This window comes from Maylandia zebra, linkage group LG16 (assembly GCF_041146795.1).
Source record: "Maylandia zebra isolate NMK-2024a linkage group LG16, Mzebra_GT3a, whole genome shotgun sequence".
In the NCBI taxonomy this organism is placed as follows: Eukaryota; Metazoa; Chordata; class Actinopteri; order Cichliformes; family Cichlidae; genus Maylandia; species Maylandia zebra.
Window position 1 is genome coordinate 23,887,538 of NC_135182.1, and position 27,242 is coordinate 23,914,779.

The 27,242-nt window shown below is 38.6% G+C and overlaps 1 protein-coding gene across 3 annotated transcripts; it reads left to right on the plus strand.

Annotated features, from left to right (window-relative positions):
* Positions 1-23,850, plus strand: bard1 (BRCA1 associated RING domain 1). Of its 3 annotated transcripts, none has more exons than XM_004555513.4 (11): positions 1-212; positions 1,205-1,261; positions 1,986-2,134; positions 3,031-4,115; positions 4,691-4,771; positions 7,009-7,181; positions 13,777-13,909; positions 14,376-14,508; positions 17,352-17,444; positions 21,548-21,645; positions 22,960-23,850. In XM_004555513.4, the coding sequence occupies exons 1-11, from the start codon at positions 121-123 to the stop codon at positions 23,305-23,307; spliced, it is 2,442 nt and encodes an 813-aa protein (XP_004555570.2). In that variant the 5' UTR covers positions 1-120; the 3' UTR covers positions 23,308-23,850. The 3 variants fall into 3 exon arrangements, with proteins under 3 accessions (XP_004555570.2, XP_004555571.2, XP_004555572.2); XM_004555514.2 differs by lacking the exon at positions 1-212 and adding an exon at positions 519-640; XM_004555515.2 differs by lacking the exon at positions 1-212 and adding an exon at positions 711-920.
* Positions 23,851-27,242: the final 3,392 nt, after the last annotated feature.

The window sequence follows — 27,242 nt, forward strand, 5'->3', positions numbered from 1 at the left end:
GCTTTGCTCGCTTCCGTAAATATTTGGCGGGAGATGTAAGAAGTAAGACAGGAAGTTGTACTTGTTTTTGCTGTTTGATTAATAAAACAACAACAAAAGAGCAACACTCCTATTCTAAGAATGGATGAGCACAGTTCCGTGCAAACAGTGGACTGGAAGAAGACTAAGGAGGCGGCGGCAAACTTCCGACGGTTGCTACTTTGTTCCAAATGGTAAGTAAACGTTAAGTGCAGTACAGAGTGGCAAGCTAACCCTGCGTCGTCTACGAGTACTGGAAGTCAGGCTAAACTGGGTTTTTTATGTGTTTAGGTAGCAGCAAAAGTAACGAAGTGTTGTCTTACACTTAAAGTGGTACAAATATGTAAACATTTACAAATATGTAAATGTTAGTTTGGTATGTTTGTTTAGTCGAACAGTGGCCTGATGCTTATAGAGAAATGCAAAGCAACATGGAAGAAACGTAACCGTGCCCCTAGTCTTGTCCATTATCGTTAACTTTTCATTTGAAACCTCACTTTCAATTCATCCTTAATTAACACACGTGCGGCAATGCCATGAAATGTTGAAGACCTCTGTGCAGCAATGAGAAAACACCACGCAGCCTGCACTTCAACGATGAAAGCTTCCAAAATATAACCTGGTAAACAGTGCCATCACAATAAACCACAGATAATAAACCTGTAACTCGGGCACAGCAAATTACGGTATAGCGGCGATAACGCCTGCAGCACCTGCCAATGAACACTCTGGCATGTTTTGCTAAGCGATCTGGCGCCGAATAAGTGAGAGACAACAGCACAAAGCGTAGTAAAAACAGAGAGTGATGTGCTGCTTAAAATTGTATTTGACTGTGCTTGTAGCTGTGATGGAGTTCGGGTGATTATTTTTGCATATCGCAAGGTCCCGGACTGCCCCAGAGTGTAAGTTGCTAAACATCCAGGACTATGTGCTTTTGTTTTTATGATGGTAATGCACTTTGTGTTAAGGGTTTCAGGGTCTTGTAAAGTTCAGATTTTACACATTTGCTCAAAAAGTATTGCAGCACCCTGTATTCCTAATAAGGCTATTGTAAAGGCACTTATGCAAATTTGCCTTACGTTTTTTTTAATCCCACTTTAAATTAATTTGTGGGTCTTGGGGGTATACAACCGTTGGCCAACTAACCTCTTTTTTTGTCTGTTTTGTTCTCTTTTTTTCCCCCCAGTTCAGATTTGATGAAGGAACCTGTTTGCTTAGGTTTATGTGAGCATATGCTGTGCAGGTAATGTATGAATTTAAGTGTATTCTAACCAATTAAACACCAATAGGACACCAATAGACAGCTTTAGCTAATAAGACTAATGGGTCAATTTCATTTGGTACACCTAAATGATTTTTAACACCTGCAGTATGTTTTGCCTTCATCACAGATTACAATGTGAGCATAGTCTTGCCTCCCCTCTCAGATACTATAGTGCTTTTCACACATTCACTGTAGCCTTGAAGTTTTAGACATCAGTTATTAGAGTTAGTGGAGAAAACACATATATCCAAAGCAGCTGGATTTTCCACATTTTAACCTGGCAGGTGCCCAATACAAAAACCTATGCGATGATGGTTTATGCCACTGTGCGAACAATGCAGGTATTAGTCTTGTGCCTTTATTGCTAGTGAGTGGGCATAATGTGTTCCCTCCTTCATGCTAACACAAAAAGTATTTCAAGTAGTTTCAGTCCATCTCAAACAGGAATTTTTTTTTCTGTGTGGTACATGTTGGAAGTTGAAATGTTGACAGTATCCCAACCTAATTCCCCTGAAATTGTCTGGAGCGGATGTGTGAAAGTGGCTACTGAGTGAATTAATGTCTGCATGCTTAAACAACAGCCCGAATTTTATTCTTCTTTTTATGACTGGATGTTCTTTAAAAGTGAAGGAATAACCATTCTGTAATTCTTCTTACTGAGCTGTAGTGTGGACTCCTAATATGGGGTATATTTATTCCTCAGGTCCTGTGCTGGGCCACGTGCAGGAGATGGCTGTGTGGTATGTCACAGCCCTGCCTGGGTGAAGGACATCCAAATCAACAGGCAGCTCAGCAGCATCATAGAACTCTTCTGTGGCTTAGAGTCCCTGCTCACTCCTATTAAAAATCCAGGTAGAGGGAAGCTATATATAAAAATATAGCAGGCTAGAAGCATAATTGACAATTTATCTTTCGAAATCCATGTGTTTTGGTTCGTTCGGTTCACCACGCTCATCCTTCCACACCCTCCTCTATCACTTGTTGACTGAAATGTTCAAACATTTTTCTCCACTAATCTGGTCTGTGATTGACAGGGTTAGTGGCTTGTTTCTTTGGTTTATTATATTTATTGCCCATCTGGCACCCACGTAATTGCACTAATTATGCAGTGCAATTATCCATGTTAGTGTTTATTTTGCAAGTAGATCTCAGCTTTGAAGAAGAATTTCAGAAGGGCTTTCAAAGCCATGTAGTTAATATGGGAACAAATCTACACGTTGTTGTCAGTGTTCACGAAAACAACTAAAGATGTAGAAAGCAAACGAGGTGCTCCAATACGTCTTTCATATGTTAGCATTATTATTTCACTACACCTAATAAGCTGTGCAGTTTCTGTTTATGAGGGATTTTTTTTCTGCTATTTTTTTTTTCTTTTGCTTTCTTGCGTTTTATTAGGATCCCATTAGCAGTAGCGTTAGTGTTTGCTATTTTACCTTGAGCCTTTTATTCATTAATATGTGTATGTTTATGTACTCGTATGTAACCACTGTAACACACTAAACGACCAGCCTTGAAATGCAACTAATACTGAAGTTCAATTAAAAGAAAGCATGGAAAAAAGGTCACCATCAAACCACCCCAAATTATACATTAAGAACAGTTCCTCAAAGATCGATGTTAAACTTTCAAGATTTCAGTATATAAATTATTCTTAATTAGCTTGAATAGTTCCATGTGATAATTTTTGTTAGCACTGTGTTTTCACATATATTTCTTTGTTTTTTTTTTCTTTTCATACTTCATTGTAGACTCATCTGTGGCTGAGATTCAGCCTGATGGCCCTGTACCTAAAAACAACAAGAAGAATTTTAAAATCTGGTTCAGTCCCCGCAGCCGCAAGGTACGCTGCACAGTCGAAAAGGCTGCAGAGATCACCGTACTGGACAACAGGTCTCCTGGAGAAACATCTGCAGCACAGCAAGACACCCTCACTGCTCAATGCCAGGACCTATCAGTTTTCAATTTCACCTCGTCCTCCCAAGACTCCGGCTCCTCTTCTTCTCAAAGATGCAGCAGTGAAACAAAAAACGACAGGAAGAAGAGGTCAACTAAGAAAAATGCTACCAGCAGGAATGTGCCAGTGCAAGGAGCCACCAGAACCACACGAAAACAGACGAAGCAAAATCTGAAGAAGAAAAGGTTGGAAGCCATAAACCAGCAATGGGGCATCTCAGAAGAGGCTCATCTCTCTGAAAATGAGCAGGTGTGTGCTGATGGAGCAAGAAGGTCCAGTAAAAGGGTTTCATTCCTAAGCCCTGTTGTCACTTCTGATGGGCCTCAGCCTGAGATGGCACAGCGGAGCACTGATAAACTCAGTCCTGCCAGGAGCACAGTGAGAGAGAGTCTCTCACAAGGCAGCGAGACTGTACTGAATTGCCAAACTGAACTTGTTCAACCCTTGCCGGAAAGTGCCTTTCAGCATGACCAGCTGTCTGCAGATGTACCCAAACCAAATGATAACCCCAAAAATCACAAGAACGTGTCTCCTTCTGAGCATTCCTCAAAAAGATCTAGGACCGAAGACAGAAACAGCACTTTGGACAACACTCCAAAAAGACCAAGACCTTCTCCAGGCAGAAGGGGGAGAAAATCATTGAGTCCGATCTCTCCAGTTGTGCTAAATCCTCCATCTCTGACTACCCCTAAGAGCACCAAAAAGTCCAGAAAAGAGGGCAGAGACAGCCCCTCTGTTCAAGCCAGCCCCTCCACAGAAAGTTACAGGAGATCTTCCTGTTTTAATGGTGCATCTGTTGGACGGTCCAGTCCAGGAAGCCCTGCAGTTATGAAGAGGAACCACAAGGGAGAGACCCTGCTTCATCTAGCTGCAATCAAGGTCATAAAGTGTTGGCATGATTCACTTTATTTACTCAATTTTCTGTTATATTCTAGGTGTGAAAATAACTGCAGGAGACTGCAAGAATAAAATCTGTGCACAGTGTTCCTAAAAAAAATGAGATATTAAAATGGTAAACAATTATAATTTCACTCATTTTAGCTCAGTAATGCTGTTCTTGGGTTAGGACATTTTGCAGAAATAAAAATCATGAAAATTAGTGAGTGCAAGGAGCAAACCTGGCATTTCCTGTTTATTCTTTTTTCTTCTTTAAAAAAAAATTACAGATATATAATTAAATATTCTCCCTTACTGTGGAGTTGAGTATATTTGGCTGTATTAGATCAGGCAGCCATATTCCACTCTATTGAGACTAAACTGTCTGATAGTAATCCTTGTAAACATAGCTGTAATCCTTCCCTGGATCCCAGACAAAGCAATCAATGGCCCACTGTTGAGTGATTGATAAACCAGAGAGCTTTGGTTTACTGAGATCAGCTGCTGTGTTTAAAGGTTTGCATTTACAGGTCTGTAGTTCTGACCCCAGGTTTGTTATTATCTTTTGGTCTTTGCAGGGAGATGTAGAGGCTGTCAAGGATCTTCTGGATCAGGGGGCTGACCCCAATCTAAAAGATAATGCGGGGTGGACACCTCTGGTAGGTGATGAATTTGTTAGTCTCATTTGTTGTTACACTGTTTCTTCAGCAATGTAGCATTTGTTTACACACAATCGTGTTTTGTTTTTTTTTAACTTATTTTGATGACAAATAATTGGCGTCACTACAGTGACTTTTTCCACATAGGTTTTCGTATAGACTTTAACTTTACTTCTATAATGTTTGCTACTTATTATTATTGTTATTAAAGCTAAATATTTGGATTTCTTCCTCCTTGGTTACTCATATTTCTACTATATGAATGTCCCTCTTTTGCTATCCCTAATTTCTGTTTGTTTTTAAAATGTAAGCATCTGCACTGTTTGTGTGACTGGCATAATAAGGGCCAGATTGACTAAGCAGGGCAAATTGGCACTAGTTTGCAATCAGAGAAAAGCACAGATAGGAGAGGAAATTTCAGATGGTGATGTTAAACAATGCATAAATTTATGATCAAAAGCACAGTGAGTTCATTATAATAATAATGATCGGAAGTCTACCAAGAGCAGTGCAAATTGGCATGCGGTCACAAACAAGCAGACCTGATAAGGTTACAAGTAATCTAGTAACAGCACAAGCATAGCTTGTTAATTGAATCAAACATAATACAAGAAAAGTTTTTAGCTTCTATGGATTTGTTTCTTTCAGGAAACACCAGCCCAGTGTAAGGAGAATGTGGTTGCAAAAGTCACAAACATGACAACAACCAGCCTCTGGAACAAAACTCTGATTAAGATTAAATAAGGGGGGAGGCACTTTTGCAGAAGTTTCATTTTTATTATTTTTTTTATGTCAAACTCTGAAATCTGGTGAAACATTGTGCAGTCACTAAATTGGAAATTTAAATATCATTAACCTGAAGATTTCTTTTGTTTTTAGTGTGCATATGAGATGAAGCTATGCGACACTTGAAAGTAAAGCCCTGCATGACTTCAGGAATAGGTCCAGCTTCCAAATGGCAGGGTGGCAGACCTTTTGTTGCTGCCAATATTGCATTAGTTCCTCTACCAGGGTTGACTTTTTCATCCTTCAAGATAGAGGAATATAGTTCTTTGAAAAGTAATATGTTCTGATGACACAAGGGGCTATTTTTGTGGTGGTACCTCCTCAGCAACAATCACAGGCATGTTATTTTATCAGTTTAACCTCAAGTTGCTGCCACATGATAAGCTGGAAACGCCTCGACAGCTGCTTGAGACTGAGTGTGTGTTTGCGTCTTTATTGCAGCACTTTATGTCAAGATGTTCCACTCAAACTTGAGTTTTCAATTTGAGTTTTGACAGTTCTCAGCTGATCATTCAAATTGCTACCAGTAAGCTTAATGCTAGAACTATTCAAATGTGTGTATTTGTATATATGTGGGAAGGTTGGTAGCTATAAGCCTTGATATGCTACAGCCACTATGACATTACCATTGTGTTTTTCCAAACCTCTGTTAGCACCATTGTAGTTTTTAACCTAGCCAATTGTAGAGCCAGAGCATTTCAGCTTGTTACATGTTTCTCTCTGTATTTGTGAAGTTTAGAACAAACAAAATGAAGCCAATTTCAGCATGCACTTTATGAATCCATGGATTTGGTTCCAAACTGGGTGTAAAATAAACATTTGTCCAGATGGCCAGTACTACAAAAAACTTGGAAGTGTCCCAGCAATACATGAAACAGTTGTCACAAATAAGAGGCATGTTTTCATTTCTAGTCCCTGATGATGATGATGATGATAGATGAGGCATATTCTTCTTAATATTTGCTCATTCAGGTGGCAAATCATTTTTGCAGTCATTGAGGAGAATAACTGCACAGCCCTTGGCTTAATAGCTTAGACTACCTGACCCAAATAAAAATAAACTGGAACAAAAAGCCAGTTTCTTAATAAATGCATTAGCTGCTCAAGTTATTTAAAGCATAATGCTGTGTTTAATCACTCTGCAGTTGTTTGAGTGTGTCTTAATTGCATTTCTGGTGAAATTCTCAGGCTGAACTTTAACTTTGTCAAATTAATCCTTTGCAAAGGCGAAGACTTAAAAACAGACGAACATTAAGGCACCCATCTTCTTAATTTTAGAAAGCAGAAAACTGGGGCAGGACATATTTATGCATACTTCCCAGATGTTATTACTCAGCAAAACTTATTTCGTATCAGTTTTAAAAAATGCTTTATTACACTGTAAGATCTGAGGCATATTGTCAGATCGAAAAGAAGCAGTATAACTTTTGAGCTTTACTACTTTGTTTCAGCATGAAGCATGTAACCTGGGTCATCTGGCAGTTGTGGAACTACTGGTCTCAATGGGAGCCCTCTTGAACACGCCTGGGTATGAGAACGATTCCCCACTACACGATGCTGTCAGGAATGGACATTCATCTATTGTAAAGCTACTATTGCAGCTTGGCGCCTCACAGAACGTATTGTAAGTTGCTTTAAGTGTTTCACAATACTGCGTTTTCATTTGGGTGTCCATTGCTACATTGACTTTATTCTGTGCGACGTTGGTGTTTCGTAACAGTGTTTTAAGTTCTGACCTAAAGGCCCAGTGAAGAGCAGTGGAGCTCAAAATCTCACTTTTATTTAAGTGCCATGAATGAGTGGAAACTAAAGCCCCACAGTTGTGAGGGCTGTTTATTTTTTGTTGAATTCTTTTTCAGTGGCCCGAAGGTTTGACATGAAAACAAGAGTTTCTAGTCTTGTCTTCAAAGCCAAACTTTTAACCTAGTATTTAAACACATTTTGGCCACTTTTTAACTGCATTTACAACAAGATGGAAGTTCTTTTTTTTAAACTCTTATTGGCAGCAGTGTCCTCTAGAGTAGTTGTGAAACTGTATGGCAGGTCCCTCCTAATGTATTGTAGAGCCAGTGCACAGTGTGTGTTACCTGTTGAAGGTATGTAATAAAATTAAGTTGAATTAATATTAAAATAAAAAAAAATACACTGCTCTTAAAAAAGGAGCACTCAATTATCCATAGTATAACCTAAAGTTGGTTAAACTTCAGAGCAATTCATCTTAATCAAGTTAGGAAGCATTAAGAGTGTGGAGATGTCATTGCAGTGGTGAATATTTAGATATTTTGCTGCCTGTAGCATCATCTGGCATGACCAGTTTGGCAGTGGATCAGTAATGCTCTGGGAAGGCATATCCTTGGTGAATGCCAGTTGAGTAGCACGGTCCTGGGTTGTGAGCACAGGTCCCACTAAAGGACGTCAGCACTTCATTCCATGTTTATGCAGTCTATTTTTTGACAGTTTGGTCAGAAACATGTATAAAAGTAGCCAGCTGGAGGTTATTTTGCAGAACTGTGGCATTGCTCCTCATTTTCCTCATTGCACAAAGGAGCAGATACTCATATGACTGCTGATTTGTGCCTCACAGTAGTCTTTTCCAGCTCTCCTCATGTAATGGCCCAGATCTCCTCCATACACTTGAGAATATGCTGGCAGACACAGCAGACCTTCTTGGGATGGCTCATGTGGATGTGCCATCTTGAAGCAGGTAGAGTTCCTGTGCAACATGAATGGGCTGCAGGTACCATCTAATGCTACCACTAGTGAAAGAACACTAGCAAAAAGCAAAACTAGAGAAAAGTCAGTCAGGAGGGATAAGAGAAGAGCAATGATTTATGCCACAACCTGCAAAATCATTCCCTTTTTCCCTTCTCGCCTCTCCTGTGCATCCCTTGTTGTGTTCATTTGCACCAAAGCCGATCATATGGATTCACAGTGATTAATGCATCCTAACTGGACAGAAGAAGTTGAACTAACTTTGTGTTAAACTGTGACAATCAAGTCTTTTTTTTAAGCGTAAAAAACTTTTTGAGCAGTGTAGCTTGCTCAAGCGCTTGTGATGACATTCATTTTGCTAAAAGTGAACTACAGTCCTAATTTAATTGTTGATGATGACTAAAACAATTTAGGCAAATATTCTTTTCGATATGCTTTTTTTTGTGTGTGTGTGTGAATGGATAAAGAAAAAAGTTAGAGAATCAATGCCTTTGACAAATTAAATCACAGCTATATAGTGTTCCTGGAAAGAGACGTTATCTTTTGATGATATGATCTCTTATTGGACACACACACACACACACACACACACACACACACACACACACACACACACACAACTGAAGCATAAATCTAAAAAGAAACAGAACATTTACACCAAGTTAATATTTACTGCATGCCTATTGTGTTTCCTGGCATTACATCATAGTGGTGTTTCTGTCCTACTGGACCACTGCTGCTTTTTTTTTTTCTCCCCCACTTCCTCAATAAATTTTCAAAGACTTGTTTCTCAGTCATCATACAAGACATTCAGCTTTTTGGGAGTTACATAGTACATAGGTGGACAGATGTAAAATTCAGTGCTGATTGTTTGTTAATCAGTTGATGCCATATGAGCTCTTCCGGCTTGTGGAAGTACATTGTCAATAATGAGGACGGGAACTGACTAATCCTTATGATGACTAATTAATCAGACTTGGTACTTTGATCAGATGATCAGCTCTTTTACAGTCTTATAATCAATGAATACCTATCATACTTTGTTTGTTTTTGTCTTTAGTTGTGTTTGTTTCATAACTTTGATTTACATTTGTTCTTTTTTGCCTTATTACTTGTCTGCAAGGAAAACGGGCAGGGATATTCTGTGAGGTTTTAGGTTTATTTTTTTGAATGTCAGTACAGATGTAATTGTTTTCAGGTCAACAAGCAGGTTACCACAATAACTGAAAGCACCCTCAGCATACTTGACTGTAATTCTAGGAACATTTAAAAGATCTGCACCTGATGACCGGAGAGGTGTGATTGGGTTATAAACAGTGAGCCATTCACAGATGTGCTGGGGGGCAAACCGTCGAAAGCTTTGTGAACTAATAAAAGGATTTTAAGAGTATTCCTTTATTGTACTGTGAGCCAGTGAAGTGAATTCAGTACTGGGGTAATATGGTCAATTTTCCTCTTACCTGGAAGGCCTCTGAGTAACCAACTGAATCATAAAGCCAGAATTAAAATGTCACGATTACCAGCGTCGTAGGCAGCTGTAAGATCAAGCAAGACTAAGAAAGAAACTCTGAGTCACTGTTAATCTACATGTCATTAACTTTAGTACGAGAGTTTCTGTGATCCCTGATTGGTTCTTTAAATAAAGACTGTAAGTTGAAAGGTTTTATTTAAGAGTTGGTTTTTTTTTTTTTTAAATTAATATAATAGTTTACAACCTCAAGATGTTCGGACTTCTCGGACAGAGAAAATGCAAGCCTTCGTTCTACTGGTCTGATCTCTGTATTGCAATGTAATAGGCACTTCAGTGTGAAATAATAATGCAGGCCTACATTAGACGATAAGTGAATCCATGAAGCCATGTGGGCATTGGCATCCAGAAACTTATCAATATTCATTCCTATTCAGGATCCGAGATCAATATAGTTCCTGTCCTAGCTTCTCTTCCTTACCATGCAGAATCACACACATGCACAGAGGACACAAGCTAAGACATCTGCCAGTGCAGTCCCTAATGGACTGACTGGCACACAGCTCGGGGTTTAGAGGCACAGATCTTCATTTTTCCTCCGTTGATGTTTGTGTGCAAGTAGAGCTTGAATGATTCAGCTGCATTTTGTTGTTGTTTAGTCACAGTTCTATAAATCACTTGGTGCCAGAGTCCACTTTATATCTAGCTCAACTTTTGATTAATCTGACTGAAGTCTGAAATACTGAAGGAAGTCTTAAAAGAGACAAACTATCAATTGAGTACCTTTTAATATATTTAAGCGATATCTGCTTTGTCACAACATGTATTTTCTGAGACCGCTTTAAAGTATGAGCTTCTAAATGTATACCAGGGCAGGACATCTGTAAACTTAAGAGGAGGCCTGAAGAATTTTGCTTAGCATACAATAAGCTTTTAGATTTCACTGTTTATGTTTAGGTCAATGCAGTGTGAAAATAAATTTGTACTAATGAGACATGGGCAACAAGGTACCCGATATATTTAAATTGACTAAGTCGTAATGACCACATTAAGCCGGAAGCACTGAATCCATACAGACATTAATTAACATCACCTGGAAGCCTTGTACTAACATGCCATTGGGTATAATTAAATACACAGGGGTACGACAAACTCGCAATGACATTCATCAAATGCTAGTAATTAGTCATTACATCACTCTTTGTCACTCTTTACACTTACTAGTATAGGACATAGTATATATATGTATGTGTGTGTGTGTATGTATGTATGTATCCATACAGTTTATATACTGACTTTTTTGGTTTTATACAGATTTTAGTGATTTTAATATAGCTAAATTAAAGTTAATTAAAATTAATCATAACTCTAGGGATGTTGTTTAGATATTTTGCACTGAAATTATGATGCAGGTGCACAAGTATGATGATGATAGTATCGGCAAGCCAAAAACTGGTGGTTATAAAACATTAAGGACTACAGTAATACACCAATCAGAAAAGTCAGGAAGATGGCAAACAATGTAAAGAATGCAGGTCACAGTGTTCCAAAAATAGCTTTTCAGCCGTTTTAATGGAATGGAAGGTAATTCATCATTTTTGTTAGCCCTCAAGGAGACAGTCTGTTTTGGTGAGTTGACCTAAGTGTGAAAAGAAGCTTTGCTTGTTTACAAGAAGACCTCAGAGGGCACCTTTGATATGACAACTTCCAGTTAATGGATGTCATTTTCTTGCTCTTTGAAATGTACTCCATAATGCATACCGTCTTTTCAGTTGCATTCTCTTGTCATAACAAAGTGCATTGCTCCGATCCTGTTTTGGCTTTTATGCACTGGACTATCGTTTTTGTGCAGTCACAAAGTTTGAAATATTGTTAGCAGTTTGAAGAAGGGTGTAGCTAAAAGCATCAAAAGAACTCTTAAAGCTGTACTCAACATTATTTGTGATTATGGTTTGGTGTTAATGAAGGGCATTTGCAAAAAATAAAATAAAATCACAGTGCGGTACTTTTAAAAAGTTAAGTGAAAGTGTTTGGGAAGTCTAACATAGCAGTGTTGGCTGTAAGGTGATCGGAACAAATTTCAAAAGATGGAAATTTAACTAATTGTCTTTGATTTGAAGAAAAAATACTGCCTCTTCATTTCACTCTTCATACTTGCTGCTAATGTGATTTTTGGGCAGAAATGGTTTAAACTGTATAGAAACTGTAGATACCAAGTAAGGCAACAGTCTTTTAAGGTTTATATCAAGAAGTAAATGGGTTAAAAAGCTTTTATCAGTGTTTGTGTTGTTTTAACAAAGTGGAGTTAGGAATGAAAAATGTATTTGGTAGAAAGGCTCAGAATGTCAGGGATGAACCATTTGTAGCATGCAACACATTTTATGTAATGAGCGCATAACTGAAATCTGCTTGCTGTGGTCAAAAAGATCCACTATAATTTAAAACTTTCTAGGATAACCTACCACTATACCTGTGACTATATTAGATAGTCACAGGTATAGTGGACGCCTACTAGAACCACCCTCACCTTCCACCCACTTGTGTGCTTGAGCAGAGGCCTGTGGAAGAGTATTTGTGACTTTACCTCCTTCTCTACTTTTTGTTTTATTTGTAGATATTCTTCTCACGTGCTGCTGCTTAAACCAGCTTGTGTGTGTGCGTATGTTTAAGTGTCAGGGACATTTTATGTTTGTTTGTATTTGTGTGCATATGGAGCTGGGGGTATGAATCCAAATGAAATATTTTATGGACCAGTGGACCTATTAATTGTCCCCCAGGTGTTATCTTTGCTGACGCCTAATCTTTTAGAGACGACCTGCTGGGCTTGGTTCTTCTTTGTCTCCTTTCCTCCTCCTGTGCCTTTCGTGATTCCTTTCTCCGCCCCCCTTTTCATCAAGGTGACCCAAGTCTTGTTTCATGCAGATTTCCTCAAACGTAAAGACGCATACTTTAAAGCTGTCCGCTTTGTAACCAAGGGAGGCTGTTTCATCGTCTTTGAGTCTCTGCACATAATAGTGCTTTTTGAGATGCAAAGCCTCCATTAGACACGCTGTTCTAGAAGGTTACCATGTATCAAAATTAAAACACATTCAGTATGCAGCCTTTTGATATTAATTGCTTTGCATTTAGTGAGTGTTATGATGTGACCTATGCTTGAAGTATAGGACAGACTTCAGCTTAACCTTATATCGAACTGTTACGCACTAGCGAGTGATTGACACACACTGTTGCACAGAGTTCACAGAGCAAGCAGGATGTGGCATTGCCAATTTTTTTTTTTTTTTTTTTTTTTTTTTTTTTTTTTTTTAAGCAAATATTTGAAACTGAATTTGCACAGATTGGGACTAAATGATGAAATGGGGCGATGATCTGATTTGAAAACATGATCTCCTTAAAAACTTAAACTAAAACAAGTATTAAAAGGATCCTTTCAAAGGTACGACAGTGTGGATGGAGCCTTCAGAGCAGGTTCCCAAGACTCTAGAGCTCCTGGCTAAGGAAGTGCAGCCAGCTGAGTCTGAATCATTTTTATAATAATATGTGTTTACAATATTGCATGTAATATATATTCTTGGGCTGTTTTTTGTTTCCTAATGGAAATTTACTAGTGCATTGCTCATTCAAAATGTGACTGTAAAGGTATATCATGACTTACAGCTTACTCAAGATGAGCTTATACAAACAACATGACTGATTAAAGTGCAAGCTGAACCACTCATCCAAATGACTTCAGACTCAGCACTTCACTTCCTTGGATCCCGAGCAATGTTCCTGTGAAAAACAACGGTCTATTTAATGCTTGCACTGATCCATCATGACTAAATAACCCACAAGAGATGCAGGATTACACAGCAAAATATCTTGTTGTTGGTGGTGTTTCCTGGGATTTAGATTTTGTGTGTTGACATATTTTTCAGTGTTAATGTGTCTGACCTTCCTGGTGGTCACCAGATGGTCTGCAGCACTGCAAGTGAATAAATATATAAGTGTGTGCATATTGTTAGATACTTACACCTTTTATCTTTGTTCCTCTTCATAGAAATCTGTATGGAAAGCGGCCTGCAGATTATGCAGCGAGTCTGGAGATGCTGGAGATTTTCCAAGAAGCCTCAGAAGGAACTCAATATGCAAATGCTCGTATATCTCATAGCCCCTCAGCCAGTCTCTCCGTGGTATGTCGCCATGATGTGAATAGCCCTTTTTGCCTTGAAATGATCAACTCTGGAGCCGAGTTATTATAATGACTATGTTTACTCATATTGCTTAGAATGTTTTTGATTCATCTTCATTTCAGTTAGTTTCCACAGTGGTTTTCTCATTTCAGTTTAGTTTTTATCAGTGTTAGTTGAAATTTGTCTGTATTATGTAATGGTTGGTGATTGTCAGGGTCAAGATTTAAGAAGTTCAGAACAATACAAAAATGGAACATGGCAATGACCAGTGCCTCCTGAAGCTGGCTGTGTTGATTAATTGAACAAAATTAACAGATACTAAAGGCAGAGATATTTCCAGTCATTTTTTTCTGGAAACGTATCTTTTTCCTACAGTTGGTTTTCATTTTCAGATTAGATTTAGTGAACCATAATACATATTCTTGCATTAAAAGCCTCAAAACCTCTAAATTTCTGCTTGTTGTAGGTAAATGACTGTGTGAGGAGGGAACAAACCATAGTGCTTTTGTCCAGCAAGCTCTCGCCAGCTGAACGGCATCAACTGGTCAAACTGGGACAGCTACTGGGAGGGAGGATGGCTGACACATTTTCTGGCTCAGGTATTGTTTGTTTGTACTCCAGGGGATCAACGTTCCAGTCCAAGCCCCTTACAATACTAGCTGCATGACTGCTTTCAGCGTTATTGGTGATGGGCTCTTAACAGCATCATGAATTAAATGCAACTGCCAGCGAACTGCTTGTACAGAAGCTTGTTTAACTGCCAAGCACTTCTACGTGCAGTCAAAATATATATCTGAAGGATAAATTCCAGGCTGAACCTCCTGAGTTATTCAGTAACTAAAAGGTTGTCTCTTGGCCTCATCCAAACATTTACTAAAGATTACATAATGCGGCTACTTCATCAACCTTAGAGATGGTTCACAATCCCAAATGGTCCTTTTGCTACTGAGCCAAGCTTCATAGGCTTTACTGTCTAACACAAATCCATTTTATTGTAAAAGCCAACGTCAGGTGCTTGAGCATTATCACTCGTGAAGGTTCAACAGTAACTAACAAACACTTTTAGAGCTGTATACATCATTGTGATACAGCAGCTCCTTCACTGCTGCATAGTTTATAGCTGAAAGAACACAAGAGAACAAAAGTAATTGAAATCATTCCTCATAAAATGTTTGGAGGTACTGTCAGAGTGATGAATACTCACTAATGAAAAACACAAGTGTGTCTCACGATTCTCCCTCATCTGGCCTGAGGGCTGAGAGTAGGCGCTTCCAATGAACATTTCTCACATTTTGAACTGAAGCCTGCAAATCCACCAAATTCATGGTCAATGCACAATGTAAAAAGGTTTCACCCTGGAGATATAATTATGTTCATTTTGAATTTTTCAACTGTGCTTAATTGTTGATTGAAGAGGCAATAAGCTTGTATTTAATTTTTAATTAACCATAATTATGTGTCCCTTTCTTTTACACAATAAACTATAGAGGTGGGAATCACCATACAACTCACGATACGATATTATCACAATACTTAACGCACCATACGATATTATTGCAATTTTTTACAATATTTTGCGATATTCAGATTCTGTACATAAAGGTAAACTTTATCAATATTCATTTTATCTAATATCAAAGTCTCACACTCAGTCTTTCTCTCATTTCAGTCAGTTTTATTGTTGACAAACTGAACGGTTTGTATTACAGTCTAGTCCAATTTAACTGAATGCAACCATCTGGTACAATTATAGCTATTCTGAACTATGCAATTTATGAAAACTATGCAGCCCATTCAGCAACTGAAGAATTTGAAAGTAAATTAAAAAAAATATAATTTTACATTAAATAAAAAAAGTTTTAAACTTAATAAAAATAAAATATGTCTTAAATTAAAATAAGTAAACTGTCATGTTTATTGCTGTCAAAAAAAAAGTTAAACACATTTGGACAGTGAAGGAATGTCAGCATTCTTGCTCAGAAAAAGGAGCTGATCAACATGCTCTGAAGTCAGAGCATGTTCCAGTCCACGAAAAAATTGTTTGTAACAAAATATCGATTTCTGCTGTCCCTGTATCAATACATTATTAGCAAACAAAATATCACGATACTACACAGTATCGATTTTTTTCCCCCACCCCTAATAAACTAACACTTGGCCTATTGTGTTGCCATGAAGTGTTTGACAGGTTTTCAGTAAGCTTACTTTTCACCCACTCAAAGTAAGGGACATTAGGGAAGTGTTGGGCAGTGACTAACCTGGAATAAAAACTATTTCATCCAGTTGGGTTTGCGTTGCTAAATCAAAATCACAGATTTTTTTTTTCCTTTAATGCATAATTACATTGGTTTACCCTTTTACAAATGATTTCATAAAAGATTCACATGTAAATGGCTCTGTCTCATAAAATGCATAACATGCCTACATGTAGTATAAAATTTATTGTATAATCTATAATACTGTTTGGGTAGGAAATGCTGGAAGGCAAAGTGGAAAAACACACTGTCAAAAAGAAAGTGGAGAGGGGACAGATGTTAATAATTGTTCACATTTTCAGATATTTTTTCCCTTAAAGGTAGTGCTGAACTCATGAAAACTGACATAATAAATGTGTCAAAAAAGCAAAAAAACAAAAAGTTTAGAGATAAACTTGAGCTGAGATGAAAAACACTATACTTTTTAAGATAAACTCTCTGTAGTTATATTTTGTTTGTCTCTTTAGATGTGTCAAAAAATCCGTCAAAAATATTCGCTTATTTTTTATTTTTTAGACCTATTATAGACAGGGATTGGATTATTAAAGTGTTTTTTGTTTGTTTGTTGTTGTTTTGTTTTTTTTTTGTTGTTTTTTTTACCAATGGACCAATATGCAAAAACAGAATGGTCAGCTTAGAATTTGGCACAAACAAAAGCTGTGGTGCAGCATACAATGCTACTACTGCACATTCACCTAATGTGTATATAATAGATAATGTTCTTTCTTTCTCTCACCCCCTCGAGGAGTGTGTCAGGTTACATTTCACTGTGTGTTATACTTGTATAACTATGCATTTGACGAATAAAGAACCTTGTACCTTAAAAAATAACCGGACCATGCAGAGAGTGAGATTCACTGCACAGATAAAACCAACATAATCTTGTTCTAAATTGATTGGAAGAGTAAAGTATGGAGAGAGAAAATGAGAGCTTGTGATCTGAAGCGTAATGTGTTATCTGTCAAACATGGTGGAAGCTGTGTTATGTCATGGACATAATGGATATATAAACATGTATGAAAGGCTGAATTGACAAACATTTAGAATTTCACTATTGCAAAGCCCCCGAATTAAACGACACACTGACTGCATCCTTTCAGATACATTGGTGCAAAATTACCAAAATTTGTGTCACAGGCAAAATGTGGACCTGTATGGACTGGTGTGTGTCTGTTTTCTTTTTCCAGTGAGTCACATTGTGGTACCGGAAGGGCAAATGCCCACCACCTACTCCACCCTCATGGGTCTTCTTGCTGGCTGCTGGATTGTTAGATACAAATGTAAGTACAGAGAAGGCTTTAAACTTTAACAGTCTTTAATTCCTTAATTCACATTAATTCATTTAATGTGTAAGTGTCACTGTTGGAAAATGTATCCAGAATTGTGAATTAAATATTTTTAGATTTACTGATGTCATGACTCTGTATAAAACATAAATGAATAAATTGTTCTGTGATCTTCTAGCTCCGACAGCTCTAATAGCATTAAAATTTAATATGTTGAAAAGTCTTGGACATTTAGAGTAGTATCATTATAATTTAGCAAAAGCAATGTAATTACAGTTACTAAATCTGTCCTGTTATATATTGCTTTGAATAAAGTTCAGTATTGACTGGGCTTCTTGCCCAAAAATAGAAAGAACTTTAATTTGCTACTATCACGTGTTTCCTCACATGCTGCACCGTTACATTTGTACATTGTAAGTTTTGTTTGCAATATACTTAAATACCTTTCATCCAGAAGTAAGTGCCAGATGGCTATTTGTGCTGAGTGGCAAAATTACATGTAAATATTTCTATACCGTACCTGATAAATATATATATATACATTTGTCACAGAAAAGTCATTAAAGTCTTTCAGAGAGTTTCTAGATATAGAAACAGTATTTCCATTTACATAGAAGTTATGTTTCTTGTAGTTGCTCAGCTTAGTCATTTATCTCCCAAAAGTACAGCACAAATGTTGGTAGCACGGCCTCTGCTTACCTTACAAGACAGCAGAAATACTGAGGTTGCTGATTGCAAGGGAATCCATTCTAATCGGCTTTAACCTATAAGCCTGCAGCAGTAAGGTCACTGCTACAAGCATGATTCATCTAGTCACCTGCTGAGTATTTTTTTTTTAATTGCCTGCCCTTTCTTAACATTTCCAAGGAAGACTTCCCAGATGCTTCTACAGAGAAAAAAACAAAACAAAACAATTTGAGATAACAGATTAGCCTCCTGCTCAGTCCCACAGAACATTTTAACAGCCGTCTTTGTTTCAAACAGTGGGCTGTTTGTGATTTTCCATAGGACTGTTTTAGATAATATTTTTATGCGGCTACATTAAGGGACATGTAAACCATTAAAATTGCTGGTGTGTTACTTGGTGCTACAATATTATGGTGTTAATTTCTCTCATTTTGGAACCTTTTAAGTGAATTATTCTGTTTTGTGGGTTTTTGGGAAAAGTCCAAATAAAATATACAGGATTTTTTTTCATGCACAACATCCGGTCTCTATGGGAAGATTTAAAGAACATTTAGCAACAAGCAGTTTTCATATCAGATTGTTTGTGCCTGTTGCTCTGTGTGCACACAACTCCTTATGTCTGACGGCCAAGTGAAGTAGGTGGGAATCAATATCACAAGGCCAAATATGACTAGTGATAAAAAGTTGGTCAACTCTTTTGCCTTTTTACCAAGATAAATACCTTGCAAAAAATTTCCTAATCTTGGCTAGTCTCTCTGGTATCCTTGGACCAAGTCAGCAAGCATATGTTCAGAGACAATCAGCTTCACAGGAAGCAGAAAGAGACTTGCAGTCAAAGAGTTTTCTGGCACCTTGGCATGCCCTTGACTGTTGTATGTGTGGGAATGTGTGAGTGTTACAGTACAGTGCCGTGCATTCCTGTTTCTGTCTCTGCCAGTAAACCAGTTCAACGTTGAATGTGTGTAGTTGTGTCACTGTAACATTTTGAGTGTTTGGACCATATTTATCCCCCTCTCCCCTTTTCTTTTCTCCACGCGGGCTGAGCACTTGACACTTCTTGTCTCCCTTGTGACAGTCACTGTGGCATCCTATCTGTTTCTTTTCCTTGTGTATGTGAGCACACGCAAGGAGCTGCATTTTCACTGTCACCTGACTTTGTATGCCATACCTGTCCGCTAAGCCGAGCCCCGGCTTACTTCTTTATCAGACTTGTTTCAGTGCATTGCATTTTGATTGAAATGCAGTCTCTGTGTGCCTAACAAGGTTATATTCCAACTAAAAGCCTTTTATTAGGGTTTCACTTAAAACTAAAAGACATGTTCAGAACAGTTGAAATGGTTTTGACCAGCATGGGGGAAACACACTAATGTTTTTGCTAGAGTAAAATGAGACTATTATTTACCTCAATCTAATCTCAATTAGCTCGCTTGTAAACCTTTTTTTAAATCTTGCATCTACCAGCTGTGTCTGGCAACCTATAGCTAGAAAATGTCCACTTATTGTTTTTGTTTTTTCATCTTATGTGTTTAAACATTAACATTATAACATTTTTCCATTGCGTATTTAATGAAGACATTTCAATGCACAGTCCCTAGTCATAGGAAGACTAAGAGTTCACCTATACATAAGTGACTGCATTTACACAGAAAAGCTAAACTAATAAAGCACATGCAGTTTTACTTTTCTTAACGTTACTGAATGCTCTAAGCAATCAGTGCAGCCTGAAAAAAGTACAACTCTCATTGCAGGTCTCAGAAAACTTCTTGGGGTCAGCTTTTCTACTTAAAGATATGAGATTGGAAGTGTAGGATGCAGAGTTGCCTGTTAGTGTCAATAAAAGCCTACAAAGTCTGGTTGCTTACAGTCTGTTCTCAAGAAAGACTGGTTGGCAGGTCATTCTTTGATCACAAGAACTTTTACAGAAGTTAGATAGGTGCACAAAACTAGCATAGGCCACAAGAGCATTTCTGTAGGTACTGGTGTTCATCATAACGATAAATTACATAACAATGGAGGAAATTCAGGACTTGTGCTATTTTTTCCTAGGAGTTGATGTCAGATGTGGAGGTGTTTCTGAAGAGGAGAAATTTTCAATTTTGATTAGTATGGCTTCATACTGACTTTTGGTATAATGACCATGAGTGCAATGTTGTATCCTGTCTCACTCCTAAAGCGTCTGTATTGGCCTTTAGAACTTCTTATCCATTCGAAATGCCAATACAATTCTTCTTGTCTCATTATAAGAGGACAAGTTTTCGTCAGCTTTTGTCTTTATAATGAGATCGCAGTAACAGTTTGGTCTCACGGTTAGTCAAGAGGGCTGGTTCATCTTACTGCTCACTCAGTAAGGATGGGGATTGAGATGTTTTATGCTCTCTTTCGGAGTATGATTAACAAATATGCTAATGACTCTAAGAAACTAAGTGCTATCGTCCAGAGAGAGATTAACCCCTGTATTTCTGCCCAACTCTTTAGCGGGGTCCTCCTGAAAGAAGTCTGTAATTAAGGGGGGTGAAGAAATGTTACTACTCCTCACCCCTTGTAATGGTGCTGTCACGGTGTACACACACTGATCTGTTCCTGTCATCTTACTCACATATTTGGAAGGTGGAATGTTTGTAAGAGAGAACTTGAGGCAAAGTGTTGCGTATATACCTTGCAAATGTGTCTGTGGAATAGTTTGCATCTCTAACAGTTAGAAGCGTAATGAGAAAACTCAGTGTGTTTGTAATGAAAAACGTTATTCGAGCCAATGCGTATGCTCAGGTGTATTTCCTATCTTCCCACCCCGCCACAGCAAAGTGTCATATTTCCAACCTAATCTAGCTTTAATGTTTAGATATGCCACTTATAAACTGTGGATTTGGGGTTTCTTTTAATATATCCCAAAAATAATGCTCAGTAATAGAACACTTACTGAGAACAGCAGCAGTTTGATCTGTGACATCTTCAGAAGCATTTTTATCTGTGACAGTGAGGGGTCATTAAAATGTGCATGTTTTGTGTTTTTTCCCTCCCCCTTTATCTGCCTTTACTTTTAAAAAGTTTTCTGCCTTTTTAAGATTTTCTTCCTAAGGATTTTTAACAAAAGCTATATCTCTAACACAAAAAATGCCTGGATGCTGACTGTCACACGGTTTTATTTTGACTCCGTAAAACCTCAAGAGACAGAAAGAGATGACGCTCGAATTCTGCTTAATACTTTAAACGGGGGTTGCATCATTAACTCCATCATGCTGTGGGCATCTTTCTCTGTCAACAACGGCAGCTATGCCAATACATGAAATCTTCCAACTTGTGATAAAACAGACTGTCATCCTTGGTGTGCAACACAGCCTTGTCACATTCCCTCAAAGTCAACATAATTAGCTGTAGCTTTAATTTTCTTTGTTCTCTCTCTTTGATGCCAGGGGTGGAGGCATGTCTCCAGGTGGGGAAATGGGTGCCTGAAGCTGAGCATGAAGCAGGAGAAGGCCCCCAGCGAAGTCGCATCAACAGATGCAGCTTGGTAAGCGAGAAGCACAAAAACAAAGATATGAAATTGATGAATACGCGTTGTTTAAGCTCTCTCTCCTTGGGAAAAATTTGTTTTTCCAGGCAGTGGCATATGGTGATAGTTGATTTTTTTTTTTTTTTTTTTTTTTGTATAAATCTGTTTTCTGTCATGAATCATAACATATTTGCTTATTTTAGACACAAATCAATATAAATATAATTAAATTTTTAATCTCTTCAATTCAAATTAGTCTTAATTAAGCTAAGTATTCAAAATTTTTTGTTCTCTCACCCACATGTTTGATTTTGCAGCCAACCGTTTCTGAAAGACAGCAGCTTACCACAAAGCCAAAATTACACTGACATTGTTTCTAACACAACATGAATGACTTACAGTGGCCAAGTCTGTCATGACCTCAGTTTAAAGAAGATATTTTGGCAGGGCTTGAAAATAGCTTTCCCCAACCAATCAGCATGAAACCCGATGGAGCTTGTGCTGTTTTTAGAGAATGGGGGCACTGCATTGTCAAAGCTAATACTGGCAAAAGACTCATTAGAAGCTGCATTTGCTTCTAAAGGTGCTTTAGTCTGCTTTGTTCAGATTCATTTGTGCAAAAACAAAATTCTATGCACTGTGTATGTACCTGATAAAGTGTTTACCTGTTACCTTGAGGAATTCTCAAGGTATTTTCAGCATGTTCTGGTCATAACCACAAGGAGACACATGTTCCCCCACTCTTTTATAACTCTTTTCTTTTTTCTTTTCCCCCCTCTGATGCAAAATAAATGTTCATTCTTGAAAAATGGTAAAAACCATCAATCAAAATCCTAAATAAAGGACATGCAGAAGCAAAAGTAAAACCCTGCCAACGTATAATAAAGTAATCTTTCTACTCTAAAGACCTGAGAGTGCTAATTTACAACGCAAAACAGCTGAGTTCCTTGATGCTGTGAATAGAACAGTCTCCAGTGGCCTAATTCACTGCTGCTTTAAACCGTAATGCCAAGTGGTTCAGAGCTTGTCTGGAGAACAGTGCTTATAAAAATGTCTTCTGCCGCTGCAGCAAAGAACACAAAGCATCCACACAGGCGCTTGCCTAGATTTAGTAGCAAAGACAATTATTTACCATTTATCTTCACCATAAACAAAAGAGAAGACTTTACTCATTCTGCCACTAAGCTCGTTTGTTTTCAATTTTTAATGAAGGATGATAATAGAGACGTTTTCTCAGCAAGACAGTTTTAGTTTGGACGAGCCTTGGACTCTTCAAGGGATGAGGCGGTCTTCAAAGTTTTCACTAATGTCTGTTCCCGTCGTATTTCACAGCTTCCACCACTGTTCGATGGATGTTTCTTCTTCCTTCTTGGCTCTTTTAAGACGCCTACCAAAGATGAGCTCACAAAACTACTCCGGGAGGGAGGAGCTCAGCTACTGAACCGGCAACCCAAGCCAGACAGTGATGTGACTCAAACTGTGAATGCCACAGCCTATCATGCCCTGCCAGGGTCCGACCAGGCCCTTTGCACACATTACATCATCTATGACCCTCAAGCCCCTCACAAGCCGTCAGTAGTGAGACGAGGCAAGGTGTGGTCAGCTCCCACCACCTGGGTCATCAATTGCATCACTGCCTTCAGCCTTCTCCCTGTACCAGACCCTGAACTATTGGTCTAAATTTGTTAAATAATTATGTTTGCACTAAACAACTTACCCATAAGTATGTCCATAATGTGTATGTATGTCTTGTTGTTGTTGTTGTTGTTGTTGTTGTTGTTTAATCTATGCAGATTTAGTGGACATAGTGAGTCATATACAGAATAATAAAACAATAATGTTGCTAATTTTAATGGTCCATACTTACAATGTAAAAATAAAGTACAAATCTGTCTAGAGATAGATGGATAGATATAGATTTTTTTTTCACAAGTCTGAGAATCTGACTTATATACAGTATGATTGAACTTTACAATAGAAGATTTGACACTAATTGATGCAAAAAAAGTGAGGAAACAAAGTTGTGTTGCACACAAATAAAAAAAATAAAAAGGGAGGGAAAGAGGTTATATTAGAAAACATGGACATAGCCATTTTAACATAACTGTTTTTCTTTGTTTGCTTTTTGATGTAATTAACAGTTATTGCTGGTTATAATGCTGTATTTAAAAAAACAAAAAACAAAAACTCTTGAAATTTTGTTATTAAAAGTTGTTGATGAAATTATTTCTTTCCTTTATCCAAGTGGCAAGCATTATTTACCAGCATTTAAAAGATAAAAAGCTTGGGAGCTGTATATATGAATCAAACAGAGTCTGGATTTACAGATTGTGATACAGTGATACAGCCTCAAAGTCAATATTTCAAGGAAATGTTCCATTGACCTACTGTCACTGATGACAGACTACCTGATCTGGAGTATGAATCTATTCCTGAAATGAGTAGACAGCACTGTAGTCCAATTGTATACACAGCATAAGTCAAATGTAAGCACAAAAGTAGACTAGGTACAGGTATTATCCCTGGAGATTTAAAGTAAAAGTGTAAAATAACTGATTTATACTTTAGTTTAACAGAAAATGAAACAAATCTGTAACACCTGAAGGCCCCTAAAATTGAAATTAAAAGTATAAGTTTCTATCTGGGACTTATCTTCAGGTCAAGCTTAACTAGTTACTTGAAGCATGTAACTGATAAACACATCAGTAATTTCCATCTACATTTGGCTTTTCTTGTCATATGGAGTGAGTGCTCCAGTGATGCTTGGTCAACTCATTTGTTTACATTCGGGTCACACATCACCGGCTGCTTGTATCTCCTCCTCATGTGTCTTCACTGTGTTTTTGCCTCAGGTTATAAAACAAGTTTGTTGTTTTCACCTTTAGCAGGAACATTTTACTTACATATTTTGCAAAGTACTGTTCTTTGTTCAGTCATCAAACACCATCTAACCCCACTCTCAGACACTATATTGCTAAAAGTATTCCCTCACCCATCCAAATCATTGCATTCAGGTGTTCCAATGACTTCCATGGCCACAGGTGTATAAAATCAAGCACCCCAGCATGCATACTGCTTCTAAGAACATTTGTGAAAGAATGGGTCACTCCCATGAGCTCAGTTAATTCCAGTGTGGTACCGTGATAGGATGCCACCTGTGCAACAAGTCCAGTGGTGAAATTTCCTCACTTCTAAATATTCCACAGTCAACTGTTAGTGGTATTCTAGCAAAGCAGAAGTCACTGAGAATGGCGGAATCTTGAAGTGATGGGCTACGTAAAGTCATGGAGTGAGGTCAGCAGATGCTGAGCTGCATAGTGTGTGCAGAGGTCACCAACTTTCTGCAGAGTCGATCGCTACAAACCTCCAAACGTCATGTGCCCTTCAGATTAACTCAAGAACAGTTTACAGAGAGCTTCATCGAATGGGTTTCCATGGCCAAGCAGCTGAATCCAAGCCTTACATCTCTAAGTGCAATGTAAAGCATCGGATGAAGTGGTGTAAAGCACATTGCTACTGTACAAGTCTGGGTACTGACTGCATTGTGCCAAGTATAAAGTTTGGTGGGGTTGCTTTTCATTGGTTGGGCTTGGTCCCAGTGGAAGGAACGCTTCAGCATACCAAGACATGTTGGACAATTTTGTGCTCAAAACTTTATGAGAACAGTTTGGTGATGGTTCTTTCCTTTTCCAACATGAGTGAGTGGCCTACACAGAGTCCTAACCTCAACCCAACAAAACACCTTTGGGATGAATTAGAATGGAGACTGTAGCCAGGCCTTCTCGTCCAACATCAGTGTCTAAAGGAATAGTCAAAAATTCTCATAAACACACTCCTAAACCTGCCTTCCTAGAGGAGTTGAAGCTGTTGTAGCTGCAACGGGTGGGCCGACATCATATTAAAAGTATGGATTAAGAATGGAATGTCACTCAAGTTCAAATGTGTGTGAAGGCAGATGAACAAATCTTTTTTTGGCAATATGGTGTATCTGTTCTTGTGTCATTGTGTGTACTATGGGAAATAAACACAATGCATCACTTGTTTATTGTGTCAAAATTTATATTAGTATTGTAGCTGGTAAGATATGGCATGGCCCTTTACAGCTTCAGTCCATGTAGTTTGCATAAAATACAGTAACTGTTCAGAAATGATAACTAGGCTACTTGACACGTCTGATTGCGTCAGCCTACTGAATTGCAGTGGAGGTTTTTCACCTTCATTGCAGGTTCAGTAAGGTAGCTCCGATGCCTCACACCTCTTTGATGTCCATAAGCTCTTCCCGGGGAAACTCAAAGGCATCTCTGGACTACATTGTAATATATAATCCCTCCAAAGTGTACTGGCCCTGCACAAGCATTCTCATCAAGTCTGCCTTGCCTTGAAAACCTCCACAGGGAGGCGTCCAGGAATAATCCTAATGAGATGCCACAAAACTCCTTTACTGACTGACCTTTTAATGTGAAGGAGCAGCAGTTCTTCTCCAGACTTCTCACCCAATCTAAAAGAATGAGCCCAGAATCCAAATAAGTGATGTTGGAATATAGATTGACTGAAATTAGATTGAATTAGATTGTAATTTGCTCCCTCTTCTTTTTTTTTTTTTTTTCTTTTTTTTGGCCTGTCCCGTTTGGCTCTTTTGCCATCAGAATTGTTGTCTAAAGGCAAAGAAAGATGCCCAACGGATTTACTTTACCAAACTGACCATCCCAGCCTTGCCGTAATGGTCCATTTGATTCACCTTTTATTGTTTATTTTATTTTCACTTACTGAATACGGGACAGACTTGACTGGGGGAAAGAAGGGGAGAAAGAAAGAGGGAAAGAGAAACAGCTGAGAAGAGGGACGGGGGAGAAGGGCAAAAGACAAAAACCAACAGAACGGGCAGAGAAAAAAAATGCATATATCAATCACCTGGATCACCTGCTGAGAAAGAAAAAAGAAAACAAGCAGAAGAGAACAAGAGTAATAGAATAAACAACATCAATGATATATGGGAATATGACAGTAAATACTAAATGTTAAACATTATTGTGCAGCACATAAGATCAACAGAACACAGTGTGCTTTGAGGTAGGAGCCAAAAAGGGTGTAGTTTGTGGGTGTGATCACCCGTGTGTACACCTGTGAGCATGGACGCGCTTGTTTTTTGTTTTTTTTAAAAGGTTCCTTCATGTAATAATCTGCTAGAGGGTGTGGGGGGGCCACAGCCCCGTCCTCCAGGGCGTGAAGCAGGTGTGGAGGAGATCAAAACTCCAGACATCCAGAGGCCCCCAGAACACAAGAGACCAAGGAAGACCAACAGAGGGGCAGCTGCGCCACTGTCCCGGAAAGAGCTGAGGAGAGTCCCAGAGGAGGGCTCACTCAGCAGCCGCGGAGCAGAAGCCAGGGGGAGTTGCAGTGACGCGCCCGTGAGCTCCGCCGGCAGCCAGCTGCGCCTGAGTGACCGAGCCCCAGGCCGAGAGGCCGGGGGCACCCCACCTCCGGAGTGGCCCGAGCGAGCCCCAGGCTCCAGGCCCCGACAAGCGGCCGCCAAGGAGTGAGCCGGTGTGTACCTGGACGCCCATCCCCGGACACAAAGAACCACCAACGCACCGATGTCTGAGGGGGTCCGCCAC